Genomic DNA, 19,805 nt, shown 5'->3' with positions numbered 1-19,805 from the left:
AAAGTAAAAGAAAATGGGGGGAGGGGTTACTTTGACCTCAGCAGAGCCCAAACATTATCATATTTTATTTAACTCAATAGAACCAAAATAGTAGTGGCTTGACAGGTAATCATCATAAAACTAATAGCAAGGGAATATTTAACGTTTTTTTTTTCCATGCTAATTCTTTGAAATCCAGTTAGCATCTCACACATACGGCTCATCTCAATTTGAGCTGGTCAATTTCAAGTGCTAGTGACTAGTGGCTACCACATCCTAAATTATCTCATTCAGATTTGAAGTACCATTTATACACCTCTGTACTACATAGCCCTATAACCAACTGCCAAGCCAACATCTGCATGGAACTCTTGCTTCCCCTCATACTCACTTTTCCCCCCACCCCGGTTTTCCCCAGCTCTGAAAAATGCCACTAACTAAATGCTCAGACTGAAATTTGGGAGCTCTTGATTCCTCTCTTTTCCATTTTTGCCTCCTTACTTTCCACACGGTGGCCATGCTAGTCCTACCAGCCCCCTGCTCGAAACCCCCCAGTGGCTTGCCAGCACGCTCAAAGTCTCAGCTCCTTATCCACCTCCACCCCTGGACTTTATGTGATCTGGCCCCATGCTCGTGCCCCCCTGACCACCAATCCTGCCACCTCCCTCCTTCCTCCCTCTGCTGCAGCCTCACTGGCCTTCTCACCCAACATACCCAGCCCCTTTTGATCTCAGGACCTTCACACTTGCTGCTCCCTTTGCCCGGAAAGCTCTTTCCCTGACTAGTTCCATGGCTGGCTCCTTTGTAGCTTTCGAGTCAGCTCAGATGTTCCCTCCCAGAGAAGACCTCCATGACTATCCTGGCTGGAGCCTATGGTTTCTCTCCATCACATGGTTCTTTATTAACACCTTTACAGCCCTCAGTGGTACTTAAAATCATATTCTATAGTAATTCACTTTCTTGTCTGTCTTCTCTAGTAGAAGGTAAATTCCAAAAGGTCAGGGACCTCGTGTATTTTGCCCATCACTGGATCTCCCAGCCCCTAGAATGGTACCCAGCACACAGCAGGCACTCAAATGTTTGGTGCACGGATGCCTCAATTCAGTAAAAGAAAGGGAAGTAACACAGGAGCCATCTTTGTGGTCAGAAATGTCTTAGAAGTAGAGGCGTGCTATAGGAGCACTTATCCGGGGGGAGGGATCCCCTTGTCTTCCCAGCTTTGCAGGGCCTTCCTTCTCGCTGAGTGAGGTGGGGCCTGCTCCTAGGTTGTTTGTCTATGTAGAACCAAGCACGCTCAGGCCCCTCCTGTCCTCAGTGTAGAGAATCCACTCCTACATGTCCCAGCCACAAGAACCCTGGATGGGGAGCCCTTAGCCTGTAGCTGGGCTAAGCCTAGGACCTCACAGAGGAAGCTTCAGGAACAGATACCCTGCCTCCTCCTACTTAACAGCCCTCCACCACGGGCAAAAGTCCTTTTTGCTCGCCCTCGGGCTGACCTTATTAACCAGAGATTTGCTTCCCAAGTACCCCCCCCCCCGCCACAGAGGCATCATTGTATTTCTTTTTATTTTATTTTATTTATTTATTTGAGAGAGAGATAGTGAGAGAGAGCATGAGAGGGGAGAAGGTCAGAGGGAGAAGCTCCCCATGAAGCTGGGAGTCCGATGTGGGACTCAATCCTGGGATTCCAGGATCATGACCTGAGCCGAAGGCAGTCGCTTAACCAACTGAGGCACCGAGGCGCCCATTGTTGTATTTGTTTCACGTGTCTTAGGACAGCTAATATAAATCTAAGGTGTATTGGTTCCTTCATTATACCAAGCCTCTTTAAGAGCGGCCTTTGGGCCACCTCCTCTGCTCTGTACTTTTGTGTATGATATTTAGCAAAAATGCTATCATTTCATTGGTTTCTCAAAAAAGTCACAATGTTTGGTCTCAGATACCAGCTTGACCGTGAGCCTCCCTGGTTTCAACTAGTTCATCAACTTCCTGCTTCCGGCAGGATGGGAGCCAAGTCCTTGACTCTTGAAGTCCTCGGCAATCTGGTGTCCCCTACCCCTCTTCCATTGTACCCGAAGTCCATCCCCCACTCATACCCTCACATCCAGAATTGCCCGTCATTCCCCAGATGCACCATACGCTGTCAAGTTCGATGCTCTATCCACTTGGCCTAGAATGTCAACTCTTTCATCCCCACATCCTTAAAATCCTACCCTTTCCTCCAGACCCAGCTCACAGGTCACCACCCGTGCCCCATGCTCGTGGCCCTTTGTGCATGTTTCCATCCCACCTGATCTCTCCTTGAAGATAAGGACCATGTCTTGCCTCTCCAGATGTCACCAACACCTAGAACGAGGCCAGGTGCACGGGAGGCGCGCGCTGCGTGTTTTTCTGGATGGGTGAACACTAGAGCAGGGAGTAGGGGGTGCTGCCCCGACAAACAGGAAATCAGTAGGGAAAGCGGTCCCCTTTTTAAAACACACTGGGACAATACAAAACACACTGTGGGAAAAAATCCCCTCAGCACAAAATCCACGAAAAAGCTGGCAAGTTGAATAGGGAAAGATGAAATAAAGGACATTTTTATCCAGTAAATGAGAGGCCTTCAGAACCACTTCCAGGGAGCGTAAAATCATGTAATAACGGTTGTCAGGAAGGCTGGCCCAGCAGGGATATAAAGTTTCATTATCGGTCATCGTTTAAATGCCTACCTGCCCTTGGCCAACCCTGGAGGCTTAGGCCTCACAGTTCTCTTTTGCTTCTCAGACTGTCTGACTTGAGGGCTAAACAAGGGCTTTATGGGGGGAAAAAAGGAGAGAAACAACAAGGGACTAATGCCTGTCTTCCAAGGTCATTGAAATTTTTTAACTACAGCCTAGTTCAACTTCAAGGGTTCAGCAGATTTTTGCTTGACAGCTTTGCCACCTTCCCAGTGTGGGGAATGCTAATGGAAAGCAGCTGGCCTCACTTTGTAGAAAATAATCGAGTAGGCTGAAACGCTTTTCAGAAGTAGAGTCTGTAAGGGTGCCTGGGTGGCTCAGTGGGTGAAAGCCTCTGCCTTCGGCTCAGGTCATGATCCCAGAGTCCTGGGATCAAGCCCCACATCCAGCTCTCTGCTCAGCAGGGAGCCTGCTTCGTCCTCTCTCTCTCTGCCTGCCTCTCTGCCTACTTGTGATCTCTGTCTGTCAAATAAATAAATAAAAATCTTAAAAAAAAAAAAAGAAGTAGAGTCTGTGGTGGGCAGAATTCTAAGTGGGCGTGCCCTGTCTGGGTGGGCCTAACCTAATCAGGTAAGCTCTTTTTAAAAAGTGTGTCCAGAGGTCAGATAGAGAAGTCAGAGATTCTAAGCCATGGGAGACACTCTCCTGTTGGGTTTGAAGGAACAAACCGCTATGTCATGGGGTGTGAGGACCACGTGGCAGGGCCTAGCAGGTGGCCCCCAGTAGCTGAGAACAAGCCTCAGAGGACCTCAGCCCTACCATCTCCAAAGCCTAAATTCTGCCACACACCAGCCCATTCAGAAGAAAAGCTCTGACTTCAGATGAGCCCTCGGCCACAGCTGAGGCCCTGATGTACACAGTGCCGGGACACCTGACTCCCGGACACCAGGAAGGGGTACGTCCATGTTGTGCAAGACCCGGAAACGCAGATGACTTGTTACACAGCAATAGAAAATGAATACAAGCCAGCTCTAGTTGAGGAAGGAGGCAGAAGCAGGGTAGGTTTAGAGCCACAGATGATGAACCACAGAACTTGGTAAGCAGCCCTCGGGATTTTCTGCTCCCTTCCTCCAGCTCAGTTAGCTCTAGAACTGCTTGCCTATATCCTGGGTGGAGGGAAACAATCCTGATGGCCATTTAGTCTGGCTCAGAGAGCCCTTGGCTGGAGAGCTGCTGGAAGCAGGAAGTGCGGCATGGCTTTAAAGGCAGGGAGCCGGGGCGCCTGGGTGGCTCAGTGGGTTAAAGCCTCTGCCTTCTGCTCAGGTCATGATCCCAGGGTCCTGGGATCGAGCCCCGCATCGGGCTCTCTGCTCAGCAGGGAGCCTGCTTCCTCCTCTCTCTCTCTCTGCCTGCCTCTCAGCCTACTTGTAATCTCTGCCTGTCAAATAAATAAATAAAATCTTAAAAAAAAAAAAGGCAGGGAGCCTTAGGCCACCTTCAGTGACATCTTCAGTGACTTCCACAAAGCCATGCCTCTGAGTGCCCAAAGGTGTCAGGAGGAAGACAGATGAGGGATAGATGGTTACTTCTCTACACTCCACACCCATGCCTACAGGCGCATGACTGCCACAACTGTCAAACAGATGTCTAAACATGCTCTAGGGGACTCCTGCCAAGGACACCTGCTCTAGAAAAATTGTCACCCAGGCCTTTCTCCCACTCAAGGAGGCCAGAGAAAAATGCAAGCTTGCCACCCTCCACATCCCTACCGTAGATAGCACCCTGATCATCAGCCTGGGAGTGTGGAGCTTTGTCCCAGAGACTGGAGGTGGCCCCCCAAAACCAGGTGTCTCAGCAGGAAGACTGCTCAGAATTTCTGTGGAGATACGTCCCACCACCAGAAGACAGCAAGAGGAAAGATGCCCCCCTTATCCTAGGGGAATAGCTACAACAGCTGCCCTGGATTACAACTTCTCCTCCTCCTCCTCCTCCTCTTCTTCTTCCTTCTTCTTCCTTCTTCATGCCCTGTCCTCCTCCCAGGCTTCCATTTAAAAGCTCTTTACCTTGCCTCCATGTCTGCTTTTCCTCCCTCCCCATTGCACCCCACCGCCCCGCCCCCCGAATAAGCCAGTAGGAGCTCAGAAAGACCCAACCCAGGCCACCCCTAACACCTTCCATCCTCCAAGGGTTGCACATGTAAAGAGCTCAGCCAGAAAGCTTCTTTCCGCCATTTTTCCAGTGGCCCCAGAGCCTAACCGATGGGGAGTCTCATTATGTCTCGTCAGCCCACATATCCTACGATTAAAGTCTCTGTTCTTGCAGTCAGGGGCAAGTGATAGCAGTTAGCCTTGGGTTAATGAAATTGCAGAGCCCTACTCTGTGCCAGGTAAGCACTGTGAAAACTGGTTTTACGTGCATTCTTTACTAAAGCCTCACAACAGCCCTGTGAGCTGGGCACTGTTATGTCCCTTCCTGTTTCCCAGATGGGGAAACTGAGTCTCACTGACATGAGGTCATCTGTGCAAGGTCGCACAAGGAATAATAGAACTAGGACTCAAACCCAGTTCTGGAAGATTCCGGGGAGCCCGAAGTTCAACCACCACCCTCCCCTTCCTCCAAACTTGGCAAAATCTGATAAACATTAAATGCACCCCCCCACTCCTGCCCCCAGAGAATCTCACATGCTGGCCTATGACAGAACCCAAAACTAGGACAACTAGCTGAGTCACCCTCCGCCCCTAACATCTGGATCAAGATTTGTGGGCCAGTTTAACAACAAAGAATCCTGCCCCCAACAGCTCACTAGCCACACGTATTGCAATGAGCTCTCGCACGTGCTGAAGGGAACATGTCTGTTGCATGGGCCCCTGGGCTGCCAGGCTGGAGTAGGGTACCAGCCAGGGGAGCAGGAAGCATGGGGGCCCTGGGGGACTCAGGGGAGAGCCAGGATTGAGTCAAGGGGCCCCAAGGATGGATTTCACAGCTTCAAGTGTGTGTTGCACGCCGAGGGCTCTGCACCCGACCTCTCTGTCAGCGCTCAAGCCCATCCCAAGCAGAGTGTGTCTGTGGCTTTTTATTTTATGAGGTATTTGCTGCAGTTGGTATTAATACAGCTGGTATTAATACAGCTTCTAGCGATCCATAATCCATCAGTTTGGGGGGGGGGTGAAAACTCTCCAAGTGGGGGAAGGAAGGCAAAAGAAGAAAGGAGGTGGTGGCCTTGGTGCAGGGAATGAGCTCTCCAGGGCTGGTTGGAGCCTGTGGGCTACAGCCCAGAGGCTTCCTGACCTTTGAATTCGAAAGACCCCTAGAAGATGAGACACAGGTAGTCATTTTTTGCAAGGGGTGGGGGAGGAGGTAGGAGAGCTAAAGGGGGGAGAAAACCAGATCCCAGGAATAAGCCCCCCCATGCCAAGCTGCACCATCCATACCTTTGACGAAGGCAACTTGTAGGTTTTTGGTTTCATCTTAAGGCCCTTTAAGCCCACTGGGTGGGGGCCAGGGGACGCAGTCTCAGCTTTGCCTCATGGTTATGATAACTAGCCCTGGCCTCCCAGTTCCAAAGGGCAGGGAACAGAGGTCTCTGGACACACTGTGCCTTAACGGGGAGAGGGTGGGGCCTGGGGGGAGGTTGCTGTCCCCAAAGGGTACATGCCCCCTGAAATAAAGATGCACCCAAGAAGCTGAGAGCCCTGGCCATTCTTGATCAAGGTGATATCTGAGAGCCCGAGACCCCAGATTTCCTTAGCCCTTAACCCCGCAGACAGCCCTACAGCCAGGCAGAGGCAGCTGTGCACTTAGAGTCACAGGAGGGATTACCCGAAGGTTCCCTGATTCCCAAGTCTCTCCTTTTCCCCTAGCCATGGCATTGCCTGCTCTTTCCACATGGCCTTGAATCCCCACCATTGGAATCACTCCCTCTGAACCAGGCCACAAAGTCAGAACTATCTTTCCCAAAGCCCCTCTCTTTGCTACCCCAAAGTCTTTTCGCAGACCTACTATGGGTTCGGAGTTGCAGTGACGAAATACAGAAGTTAGCACCTACGGAACAGTTAATGTGGGCACACATCAGCTAATTCGATCCTATGAGGTGGGTACTATTGGGTACTATTGATTCCTGATCCTCCCCATTTTGTGGGGAGGATCCCGAAAGGCTAAGTAACTGCTGAGGGCCACGGGCAAGTCCACAGGCAAGGCGATGTCGTCTGACTCCAGGGCCCATGTGATCTACATAAAATTACCCACTCCCTGCTGACGAGAAACAAGCACACGTGAAACATTTGAGAACTGTCTCTGAGTAGGAATCAGAAGGCCTGGATCCTGATTCTGCCCTTCCGACAGATTACCTTTGTGGCCTCAGTTCCCACACTTGTAACGTGAGGTGGTGAGACTAAATTATCACGTGCTCTCTTGTGACGTTTTTATGACAAGGACCCGAAGGCTAAACTCTAGAGTACTGACTACATAGAAGAGAGGTCTGTAGGCCCCCAGAGTCTGGGAACAGGAAGCTCGAATGTGCATTGCCAAGGGGGGAGGGGAACAGCAAAACTAAGCCAGAGAGCTAAGATCTCGAAGTCAAAGAACAAGGGAAGATGAGAGGGAAGGGAAAGAGCAGGTGGAAGAATCCGGGAATGGAAAGTGTGTAGCCATAGAAAGTTCTAGAAGGTGATTTTGTGGGTGGCTCCCTTTAAAGTAGCACAAGGCTGGAGGAATCATGAAAGGCCTGAGAGATGAGACCCACCTTAAGATGGGCCTTCTGCTGGGCAGAATAGTTTGTTGTCAGCTTGAGCGCTGAGGCACTTACTTGAAAGTCAGCCTAGGTGAGTTGGGGGTGGGAGTGGGGGCAGGGAGGACAGATGACAGCCACAGACCCTGGGCCACCGGAAAGAGCCTGAGAACCCTGGCCCAGGAAGATATGCTCGGGACAATGAGGCATGGCGGCCCCTGTTCCCCTTACATCCCTTTTGCCCCAGGGTCAAGTCTGCTCTCACACCTGACTGTCCCACCTCTTTGGTCCAGCGCCAACAAAAGAAGTCAGAAGCTCCTGGACCAATACCAAGGGGCCACGGGAAGAGGTGCTGGAACCGGGGACACCAGACAGCACCTGACTAGAAAATACAGTGGCCCAGAGCCTGGCACTATTCCAGACACCGGGAGGGCAGAGGAGGTGGGAATCTCCTGAAGAAGCCAAGATCTCCTGGCTCTCCTGGAGCCAGGCCAGGCCAGAAGGCTGCTAGTTGAGGAGGGGAGAAAGGCCCAGAGGGCCAAGGGCAGAACAAAGTTTCCCAGTTCCCTTCTCCTGTGTTCACTTTTGGCCGCAGAAGCAGAGAAAACGCACAGTTTTCTCAAGACATTCCCATGCCCATTCGTTCCCTGCCACCCGCCACGCGCTTCCCTGGCAGGGAAAGGAACAGGATTGCCACTTGGAAGAAGTCAGTGAGGTGCGCAAAGCTCTTCCCAGTAGGGTCACCACCTCAGGGGAGAGGAGAGTGGCAGTGAGAAACTGGAGAGCAGCTATCTCCTAAGTTTCCTTAAAATTGAAGAATTTTGGGTCCAAATGGCCTAGGAGAAGAAGAAGGCCCACTGAGGGGAGCACAGTGGGGGCGGGAGACACCTGGCCCCTCCCCGCCACAGACACCACTCTGCTGCCCACTTGAGACTGACAGAGAAAGACCCAGCCAGCATCTAAGGAATAAAGGAGATACTGTGTGCAAAAGAGTGCCGTGCCCGGGACAAAGGAAGTGCCCACTGAACAGTAGGTTTTTTAAAACAACTACAACAGGTAGGGATTTGGGTGTGAGAAATGGGCTTGAATCAACATCCTGTCTGTCAAACATGGATACCTGGGCCCTCCTCAGCCCGGGGGAGTCTCACTCCTCATTGGCGGCAGCGGCAGGCCCAGAGAGAGACCTGCTTGCTTTCGAAGCTCCCAGGCAATCCTGATGTAGAGGGTCTAGGCAACCCCTTTAAAGGGGAAACACTGCGGTGAATCATATGGGAAACTGGGCATGACTGGGACAGAAAAGCCAAAGTGGGAAGCCATAAGACATTGATGGCAGGACCAGATGGTGAAGAAAAAGCAACTTGAATGATAACTAGAGAGGACTGTGACCACAAAGGAAGGTATTTAGTTCTTCTAATAAACATCTCTAAAACTTGACCCTTTAATGAGGCCCGCAGCAATTTTTTGGAGAGTTGATGTCCTAGCTCTGCTTGAGCCCTGAGGCCTAGGCATGTTGGGTGCTTTCTCTGGGCCTGTTTTCTCACCTGAGAACTAAAGGATTCAATTAGACTTGGAGTCTAGGATTCCTTTTAGCCTGGGCATTCTAGGATTTTATGATTCATTGAGATAATTGATGAAAATGCCCAGTACATTCCTGGAGAAGCCAGAGAGGCCCATCTAAGCCCAGCTTGAGTTGGCCAAGAGGGGACCAGCCTACAGAACAGACCCTTCAGAATCCTGTCAATATTTTCAGAAAACTCTCCTACTTTCTGATTGTTTAGAAACGATTTTTAGAAAACAATTTTTTTCTTTTCTTTGTCTCTTACTTAAAGATTATTTATATATTTGAGAGAGAGCAAGCAAGAGAGAGAGAGAGTGCATAGAGGGAGAGGGGGAAGCAGACTCCCCACTGAGCAGGGAGCCCAACATGGGGCTTGATCCCAGGACCCTGAGATCATGACCTGAGTTGAAGGCAGTTGCTTAACTGACTGAGCCACCCAACTACCCCCTAAGCTATTTTTTTTTTCCATTTAAAAAAGCAGAAGCTGTGGAAAACAGTATGGAGTTTCCTGAAAAAAAAAAAAATCAAAATAGAATTACCGTATGATCTAGTAATTACACTACTGGGTATTTACCCAAATAAAATGAAAGCACCAATTTGAAAAGCTACATGCACCCCTATGTTTATTGCAGCGTTATTTACAATAGCCAAGACACAGAAGTACCCCAAGTGTCCATCAATAAATGAGTGAATAAAGAAAATGTGATATCTATATCTATATATACATATATATGTATACATACACACACACACACACACACACACACACACATATATATATATGTGGAAATAATAGCTGTAAAAGAATGAAATATTGCCATTTGCAAGAACACAGATGGGCCTAGAGGTTGTAATGCCAAGTGAAATAAGTCAGAGAAAGACAAATACCATATGATTTCACTCATATGTGGAATTTAAGGAACAAAGCAAACGAACAAAGAAAAAACGAGACAAAAAAAATCAGGCTCTTAAATACGGAGAACAAACTTGGTTGACAGAGGGAAGGTGGGTAGGGAAATAGAGGGAATTCAGAGCACACCTATCACGATGATCCTTGAGTAACATACAGAATTATTGAATCACTATATTGTACACTTCAAACTAATAGAACACTGTATGTTAATTACACTTCAGTTTCAAAAAAAACAACAAAATAATTGCACAGGGTTGCAGGAGATTTGACTTAAACTTCCCCACTCATTCTTTCTGCCCCTTCAAAACATATATTTTTGAAATCTTCTCAAGTTAGAAACCCATCCCTATAGGGGAGCTAACTACCTCATCCCAGAGACCTTCCTGCTTTCTCCGAGTCTGAAAGAGAGAACATAGGCCATCTCTGCATAAAATAAGGTCTTAGGTCTTTGACACTTGGGCTTCTGAAGCCACGGGCACAGTGGAAACATTCCGCATATGTCAAAGTAAAACTATATTCTTCAAAAACAGGGGATGGAGGCTTTGTGGGGATCTCCCCCCACTTCTCTCCCTTAGAGGGTTTCTGGAGACACACTGTAAATAGCACGCATGAAGAGGGAACTCACATAGAAAACTCTGTCCGTGTGCTTTATGCAAACTCAGGGGGAGCGGACTCTTCTACTTCCTCTTCTGGGCTCTGCTTAACCTGTGGGTAGGCAGATGCACCCCGGCTCCCAGGGCCCTTTCCTTTCCCCAACCCCCACGGACATCAGAGGAGACTCCCCCTTTGACTTACTTTTCTCTCCATTCGTCCAGAACGCTTGAGCTTAGGGAAAAGGGAGATCTGAAGCAGCGAGAGCTGATGCAGGGTAGGGAACTAACATGACCCATAGCTTATAGGATAGGCTGGTCCTTGGCCGTTGAGGTCCACAGGACAGAAAATAAGAGATAATGACCCTATTGATGGAAGAATGCAACATGACTTGAGCAATCTTCAGTAGCAATCTTTTGTGAGACACAGTGCCTGCTGCTTTGTTGCTCTTTCCTAATCCATATCTAGACGTTCCCATGCCTTGTATCTCTTCTTTTTCTCCCCTCTTGTTTCCATTCCTCATTTTGAACATCTCCCTTCTATGCTTTACTGGATAAATGAATTATATTGTTATAATCTTGTCGTGTTTGTAACAAGGAATACAGCTTCAAATGTTCAAATCAGATGAGTGGAATGGTTTATGTTTCTACTTTCAAAAGAAAAGTCAAGTAAGCTGCTTTAATAGTATGGCATCCTTTGTTGATTTTTTTTTCCCCCATTTAGCCTTGGCCCCAATAGAAGAAACTCTTCCTCTCCCTCTCAGGCTCTGAGCCTTTTAAAGGACAGAAATGCAAACTAATAATGATCTTCACAAGCTGTGTGACCTGGGACAAATTGTGTAATTTCTCCATGCCTCAGTTTCCTTAGCCATGAAATGAATCTGTCTTGGGACAGAATTTGGGAAGTGGAGGGAGTAGGTAGTTTGAAGGTATGGTGGTCACAATATCGTGTTTTTCTCTAACGTTCTTGATTCTGTGATTCAGTAGTGTCCATGCAGACCTTCCTTTCTTGCAGAAAGAGAAATCTGGCACCTTGACCTTCTGAAGAGGAAGGATAATGTAGTTGCAAAAGGGTTAGGCTGTGGAGCTACACAAATCCAGCTTTGAATCCTGCCTCTTGTCGGTTAGTTGCTTGTGATCTGGGGCAAATCAGTGAGCTGTTCAAAACCTAAACCTCCTTATCCGTGAAGTGGGGCTAAGGGTAGTGCCTTTGTCCTACACCACCTGTGAGGACTCATTCATTTTAGAAGTTTCTTGGGCACCTGCTGTGCACTAAGAGATCAGAACAGTGCTCAGGAAAGAGAAGGGTCCGGTTCTCACAGGTGATTTGGTAACTAACTCATAGAGAGCTCTCGGCATGGGGCGTCACACACAGTCAGCCCTTAGGACCTGTTAGCTATTCTCAACATCATTCTCATCCCATGGCATTGATGACCTGTGTCCCCTGTTCTCCATTGCTCTCCCGAAAAGTATGGGATGAGACTTCCTGCAGTTAGCTATACTCTCTCTGGTGGCCCCTGGTGGCGGGCTTTGTAAAATGGCCGTGGCGTTGAAGGCTGGGGCCCGGTGGCCGCGGGAGTACAAAGTTTGCTGGGTCCAACATGTGCCCTTTGCTCATGAGCCGCCACTGGATCGGCTGGCCATGAATATGGCCGGAGTTTAAATTCCCAATGCTGGGAAACCCCCTGTCCCCAGAAAGCCCCTCTCTGGGCACACAGAGCATGGGGACTTCTTTCAGGGCCCTCCCAAGTTCAGGCAAGGCTGCTCAGTCTCCTCCTTAACACTGTATTGTGACTCACTCAGAGCCCCGTACTTTCTTCCTTTGCCCTCACCTGTCCCAAAAAGGTCCAGACTGCTCTTCTGCCCTTCCGCCTCTCCAGAAAGGCCTAAACAGTTTTCCAGGGCCCTCAGCCAACAGTTTCACTTTATTTACATCCCAGAGGAACAGAAAGGGGATGATTAAGTGGCTAACATTTGCTCATCAGACAGCAAAAAAACTCATGTTTACTGAGGGCCACCTATGGGCCCCATCAGTTACCTGATTCAATCCTTGTGACAACCCTGGGAGGTAGGAATCCTTATATCCATTTTACAGAGAAGACAACTGAGGCTCAGGCAGGCTATGGACTTCATTCACCCACAGCCATACAGCTAGCAAGTAATACTGTGAGGATTCAAACCCATGTCTGGCCCCAAAGTGTCAGGTGATTTCCACTCTATGGTGCCCAGGATTTTCAGAGTGTGTGGCTCTCAGGCTAGACATCGTGCTGGTCATGCCCTCAGAGGGCATGGCTTGAATGGCCCGCTGTGAGCTGCTTCAAGGCTCACCTGCTCCCCTAGGGCCAGATGCCCTGCTCCTTCTTTAGCAGCCTGGGAGCGTGACATTGTGAGGAGCTCCTGGTTTCCCCGCTGCTCTCCAGTGCACCTTCCCCATTCAGGCACCCTTGTTTCGAATGCATGACAATTCTCCCAAGAACTTCCCAAGTTCTCCCGAGAACTTCTGTGCCGACTCTAAGTGAAAGCATTCTTGCGTGTAAACTCAGAGCATAAATCTCACACTTATAGGGGCTCTGTCCTCTTCAGACCACCCCCAGAGCCATTTGGTCCTCCCAGCAATTGAGGGTGAGGGAAGTAGCATATCGTGACGATCGCGTTTCTTATTCCCATTTCACAGATGAGAACAGCAAGGCCCAAGGAAGCACGCCTGTGGTCAGGCAGTGAGAGCCGAGAGTTAGGGCCCTGCCTCTGAGGTGGCCTTTCAAGTATATCGCAGGCGACATCTTGTTTGGAAGCCCTGAGCAAGTCCCACTTACATGTCGACCATTACTATACTGACCACAGGTCACAGGCAATGATTAACATCGTTCAAATGCTTTCTGCACTGGGCACTGCACTACATGCTTTCTTGCAAGAGCAATATTCATTATTGCATGGAATATTCATCAGCTTTGAAGGAGTAGGTCGCATCATTACCCCCGTTTTACAGATGAAGAAACTGAGGCTCGGAAGGTTTAGATGACTCAAGACTGTCTAAGAAAGTGGTTGGTCCGTGAGCACAGATTCAGGACTGTCTGGCCCCAGAGCCATGCACGCCTAGGGCTACGGAGTTACTGAAGTTGGTCACATGGAAGCCACTTGGCACATGTGTCTGTTTCACTTTAAATCTGTTTAAGTGAAATAAAATAAAAACTCAGTTCCCTGATCACACCAGCCACACGTGGCTACTGGTTCTTGTTACTGGGCAGAACAGCCCAGAAACTTCCATCATCAATAGAAGCTTCTATTAGATAATGCTGGTCTGAAAGGTTAGGGTGCTCGTCTTTGGACTTCCACTTGGGCAAACCATTATTAGTGGAAGGCAGCGTTTCTCAGTCTTGACACTAATGACATTGGGGACTGGAAAATTCTTGGTTGGTATGGGGGAGACTCTTCCCAAGCACTGCAGATGCCCAAGGGTCTCCCTAGCCTCTGCACACTAGATGTCAGTAGCACACCCTCCCCCTAGTCGTGAGAGCTAACAGTGTCTCCAGACATTGTCATGTGGTCCCCTGTGGAGCAAGATCAGACCCCATGTCCCTGCTGAGAACCTCTGGCTTATGGTTACCAGTGTATTTGTAACCAATCTTTCACTAGCTTAACCTCACCGTCTGAAAACAAGCTATTTCACCCAAACTCATGTCTCCTACTGAATCAGGGTTTTCAGCAATTAGCATTGAATGGGTGATTTTAATTGGAGACATCATTAAAAGAGTAAAGGCATTGGAAGCAACAGAACATGAGTGAGGATGCCAAGAGAGGATTGCTGGAATGTCCTGTTCAATTAGGTCCTCCAGTTTCCTAGCCACCAACCATAAGTATGAATTTGTAAAGGAGGAAGCCATCTAGGTGGCTCAGTCGGTTAAGCAGCTGCCTTTGGCTCAGGTCATGATCCCAGGGTCCTGGGATCGAGTCCCGCATTGGGCTCCCTGCTCAGTGGGAAGTCTGCTTCTCCTTCTGCCTCTGCTCCTTCTCCCTGCTTGTGTGCTCGCTCTCGCTCTCTCTCTCACTCTCTGATAAATAAATAAAATATTTTTTTAAAAATTTGTAAAGGAAAGATACAACTGGATTGGTTTAAAAAACTAGAAGAATGTTAAAAGAGCAAATCAGTTAGGAAACGACAGGAACAACCAGATCACATACCACATTTTGGCTACCGATTTCCAGAAATAATAAATGACAAAAATTGTGCCCCTTGAGAAATTAACGAAAGAATCCCCCAAATGCTAAAGCTGGCTCAACACAAAATGGACTTTCGAAGGCTTCAAATGACACCCGCCTGAACATTCTCATATAAAATGCTGAAATTTTGGTTCCTGACAAAATAACACACGTTTCCACATTTTTAAGTGTATTCTTGAGGAAACTCAACCTCCCTACGGCAAACGGAACACGCAGGACACTGCTAATGACCAGATGAACCAAGCCAACGACATCTTCAGAGAGATCTCCAAAAGCTTAAAAAAAAAAAAAAAAAAAGCTTTAAAACAATTTCCTCCTAATGAATTTTTATGAGTAAAAAAGTTTACCTATATTGTAGATAGTCCAAAAAGGCAAACTTTTGGTAAACCGGTTGATAGGGCAAGTAGTTTATTCAAGAACTTGCCCCTGGTGAGACTGGGGCACCTAAGACAGTGCCTCCCCAGAGGCTGGGAGACTAGAACCCGCCACTCTACCAGCTCTCCTACAGCTTCCATGAATGGAAATTGCCTCGGGCAAATGCCACAGGGAGAACACAGATTAGCAAAATGCAATACCCAGGCTGTGCCCCTTGCCAGGGAACTGGACTTCCCAGCTTTTCTTCTAAAACAAAAAGGAGGAGGAGGAGGAGGAGGGGAAGGAGAACAAGAGAACAGGTTGAAGGTGGATGGGGAGCAGCTCCCAAACCATCAGCTACTGGAAGGACCTGCGGGTTGAGACCTCCTCCAGCCTCTGGGTGCCAGGGGCCTCCGCAGGGCAAAGAAGGAATGCATTGGTCCCCTGCATCTAGAACTTGCATCTAGAACTCATAAAAAGTCAGTATTTGTAGCCTCTGGTCTCCAGCAGCAGTACGTACTGGTCTGCATCAGGGAAGGTCTGCAGCCAAGGGGAGCCCGCTGGCCCATCCACTACAATACCTACACCCCCGTTGGCTGTCAGATGCCTGTTGCCAAAGCGCTAAGCCTCACCATCCTGAACTCGGTTCTTGAGTCGGAGAAGCCGACTGGCACGATATGAGGGGCCCACTGCCCTGGCAAGCTCCCCGAGATGGCCACCAAGCATCAGAGTGGCACAGAAGCATTGAAATCCTATGGAAACGCACATTGCCAGGAGGAATCCAACATTGCAGGTCAGTTTGACTGAGATCCAGCCCCCAGAACCAAGGATGCCAGGGTGTCAGCCAAGGGGAAGTTCACAGCCTAGGGACGGCAGAGGCTTAGAGAAGACTGGCTGGGAGGGAAGGGAAATGTTCAGGCTCAGAACACCTGGAGTGGGAAGGGGGCCATAGTAGGAAAGGGGCTATAACTGGAGAGATTGGGGTCACCAAGAACAAAGTTGCCCTAGCTCACTCTTTTGCCTTGGGCTCGAGCTGCCTTTGCAGCAGCCCCAGCCAGATCCCACAGCATCCTGGGGTGGTGGGGAGGAGGGGGCGCATGCTTCTGGTTCTCTGCTCAAAAGATGATCCTTCCTCTAGCACATGCTACACACCACAGCTCTATGCTGCAAGTCAGGGTACTTAGGATTCTGATCTTGGAATTGTCGTTGACTGTGTGGCCCAAGGAGAATCACTGAATGTCTTTGGGGCCTGATATCCTCTCTCTTAAAATAAAAACATTTTCACCCATGCCACCATTATAGGATCTTGTATGGTTAAGAAAGTTCTTTTGCTTGGAGCACCTGGGTGGCTCAGTCAATTAAGCAGTTAAGAGATTAAGTGCCTGCCTTCGGGTCAGGTTATGATCCCGGGGGTTCCTGGGATGGAGCCCTGCATCAGGCTCCCTGCTCACTGGGGAGTCTGCTTCTCCTTCTGCCTCTGATATTCCCCCTGCTTCTGCTAGCTTTCTCTCTCTCTCTCTCTCTCTCTCAAATAAATAAATAAAACACTTTTTTTAAAAAGTGATCTCTGTCATCTCCTCATGTACTGGCACATAATTACGGTGGCACATAATTCAAGACCACTAGTATTTTTGTCCCTTCTACCAATAAGCATATTCATAAATCCCTTGATAAATTCCTGCCGTCCCCTGCTATCACACCATGTCTGTGAAAATAACAGGACTTACTGGCTAGTTACCTCAAGCAAGAACTATATCCACCATAGCCAGTTCAGAATTTAAACACCAAAACCGGTCGCCTTGGGACAAACGAACAAACACCTCCAAGTCATCAAATAACCGTCCACACCTGGAAAATCTGGACCGCAAGTGCGATCTGCAGAGAAAACTGAACCAACTTGTGTTTGCACCCGCATTTCGACTTCCAAGTCCTGCCCACTGGGGTTCCTTGAAAGGGCGCTCCCCTCCTGATATGGCCAAGCTATGATTCTAGGAGCCCCTCTTGTTGAAGGTGCTGAGGGGATGGAGGCTGGGAGGCTGCATCTTGTAGAGCTTGGAAGAAATTTCTAAACCTCTCCCGGACTGAGCTCATACCCCCCGCCCCACCTCTTGCAGACCGCCCTTTACCGGGCTGGCCGCTCCCTAAGCAGACAAGCTTCCCAAGGGTATCTTGGTTCAGTCGACAACACGCCTTCACCAAATGCTTGTGTCAGACACCGTGCCTGCTTGGCTGTGGGAAAGGAAAGCACGCGTTCCTCCCGCAGTGCTGAGCACACGGCTTCCCAAGGAGCAGGTGCGCCATGCTTTTGAAGGTCTATGGGTCTCTCTCCCCATTAAGTCCCCCGAGGGACTCCCATCCACGTACTTACAGAGACCGTGGTTCCTTAACCTCCTCAAATGCCTTCTTATGGTGTCTCCCGTTCCTTCAGCCTTGTTTCAGTAAACGGTCAGATGAGCTCAGGCCTTCAGCCGGGGTGACAGGAAGAGCCGCTGGTCCATGCGGGCCGCTTTTCCACCCCAAAGGCCTCAGGCTGCCCTGGATCGCCTCCATGGAAGGCAGACATCAGGATGAAGGGGCCCTGGGGAAGGCCCCTGGTTCAAGCAGGAGAATCTAATACTCTTGGGCCAGGGAAGAAGGGCCCGACGCTCACCTGGGAGCGATAACCTTGCCCTTACCACTTCCCACAGCAGTGGCTCCATCTCCCTCGCCTCCCAAGGCCTCCACGGCCAACCTCTCTGTCATCTGGTGCCACAGTGAATTACGTAGAGAAAACGCCCTCATTGCCACCGTGTGTGTCCAAGGCCAGAGGCTAAGGGCACGGCAGTCAGGTGAGCCCCAGAGGCGGGGTTTTCAAAAAGATACCAAGGGCACTTTTCACAGGTAGACACTCCAGGCCCAACAGGAACAGCCTACAGGGCCAGTTTTGAGGCAACAGCAGAAAGGGGCAGCCAGTGTCCCCACCCTCCCCGCCCGAACCACCTCCAAAGGGGGACACCCCGGAAAATCACATCAGAGGCTGCCAGTCTCTGTCTGTCCAGTGCTTTGCCATGAGAGGAGAGAGCAGCGGGGGCCATGTGCTATTGGAGACCTGCTGTGATCGAGGTGAGTTTTGGGCCCTGATTCAGAAAGTGACAGCTTAATGAATGGCCCTGGAGAATAGTCACGTACCTCGCACTCCTGCTAACGAGCAGTACAGGTGGGTCTGTCTGGCTTAATATCTTTTCCTGTTGTCACTGTCCGCAGTAAGTACACATGACACCCCAAAATACCCCTGTGGGTGCAATGCGAGTGTAAATGGTGTGGCGTCCGTACCCACCCAGTAACAGGGAGCCTACAGCTTTCACAGCTGGCACCAAATTTAGAAAATGAAGACAACTCAGAAAGGTTAAAGTGATTTTTCTCCACTCATCCAAATTCTGCGCTTTCCATCCCTCTTTCCTTCCTTTGTCCTCTCTCTTCTTCTTCTTCTTCTCAGTCTCTCTCTGTCTCTGTCTCTCCCTGTCTCTGTCTTTGTCTCTCTCACTTTTTGCCACAGCGTCTCCCCAACACCCCCCCACCATATCTGTATTTTCAGCCCAGCCAGCGGCTGACTAGGGCCAGAACCAACACTTCGGTGTCACTGAAACCCACGATTTCACTGAATGAATGATCACCGCGAAGGTCATTTTAGCCGTGTCCCTAGTCAATGACATTAGCCTTGTAAAATCCCAGTCCGCTGGGCGCTTTATTTGAAGGGGACGCACGTTTATTACACGTGCACGTGGGAACCTGTAGCTTGGCCCTCGTCTCTCTCTCTGGCTGCGCGCCCGCCTGGAATAGAAGCATCCTCGTGGCGCTGCTGTCCCTTCTCAGACCCTCGAGTCATTTGTCACGTGCTCCGGGGAGGCTGCCCTGGTGCTGCGGACGACCCTGGCCCTGGGAGAGAGGTAGGGCCTCCTGCGGTGCGGGGCTGGGGGGGTGGGGAGGGGACCCCGGGTATAGCGGTACTCCTCGGTCCAACTCTTTCGCCGCTTGGCCACCTCTTTCCTACGCGGCGGCCCTCCTTCCCTCTGCGAGGCGACCAATCGACAACCGCAGCGGCCCCAGCGAGACGCCCCGCCTCCCCCGCCCGGCCCCCTCCGCCCGCCCAGGGCAACTCAGGTGAGCCAGGTGCTGCGGCCGTGGGGGGGGGGGGGCAGAGAGTGCGCCCGCACCCCGCTACCCCCCACCTCCGGCCTGCGCCGCTTTCCCACGTCCACCTGCGCCCGGCTCCCGGAGCGCGCTGCCCCAGGGCGACGAGTTCAAGCCCCGACTTCCCGGGCGGACTCCGGGCTGGCCCCTCCGGCAAGGAGCGCCCCACTCTGGGCGGGGGAGAGACCCCAGCGGCTGCCGCCAAGCGCTCCGCCACCCTCGGCTCCCCCGCGACTTACTCTTGATTCTTCAGGCAGGCATAGAAGCCAGCCATGGTTCTTCGGAACCGCTGCGCCACCCCCGGGCGGGTGCCGCGGGCATGTCTGCGGGACAGCTCGGCAGCCAGGGGTCCGCACGCACAGCCCACGCCCGCGGGCCGGTGCACAAACCCAGATAAAGTTTCTGCTCGAGGCCTTTCGCTGTCTTCTGAACTAGATCCAAAAAGGGCCGGGCTTGTTCCTTACAAGGCTGCGAACTGTTAACTCCCCCTTTTCCTCTGCCTCCGACTTCCCGCTACTGCAGCATCCTCAGTGCAAAATACCAGATGCTCGGTATTAGCCCGTTTGTATCCCAGCGGGGCTAAGGAGTATGCGGAGTCTCAAGGTGGGAAGCCCTCTGGGCTTAGCCGAGACCTTTA

The 19,805-nt window shown here is 50.3% G+C and overlaps 1 protein-coding gene across 2 annotated transcripts in view; it reads right to left on the bottom strand.

Moving 5' to 3' along the window:
- KIAA1210 overlaps window positions 1–19,561 on the bottom strand; it is a 70,320-nt gene extending 50,759 nt beyond the window's left edge. Inside the window, exon 1 of one of the 2 annotated variants that reach the window (XM_082716286.1) lies at window positions 19,408–19,561. In XM_082716286.1, coding sequence (XP_082572412.1) covers window positions 19,408–19,442 — 35 coding nt within the window. In that variant the 5' untranslated portion in view covers window positions 19,443–19,561. Of the gene's footprint in view, window positions 1–10,631; window positions 10,712–19,407 lie in introns of those variants that run through there. The other variant, XM_082716288.1, reaches the window with a different exon arrangement.
- Window positions 19,562–19,805: the final 244 nt, after the last annotated feature.

The sequence above is a fragment of the Mustela nivalis genome (assembly GCF_964662115.1).
Source record: "Mustela nivalis genome assembly, chromosome: X".
In the NCBI taxonomy this organism is placed as follows: domain Eukaryota; kingdom Metazoa; phylum Chordata; class Mammalia; order Carnivora; family Mustelidae; genus Mustela; species Mustela nivalis.
The sequence above is the reverse complement of the archived record's forward strand: the minus strand, read 5'-3'. Positions and strand labels throughout refer to the sequence as shown.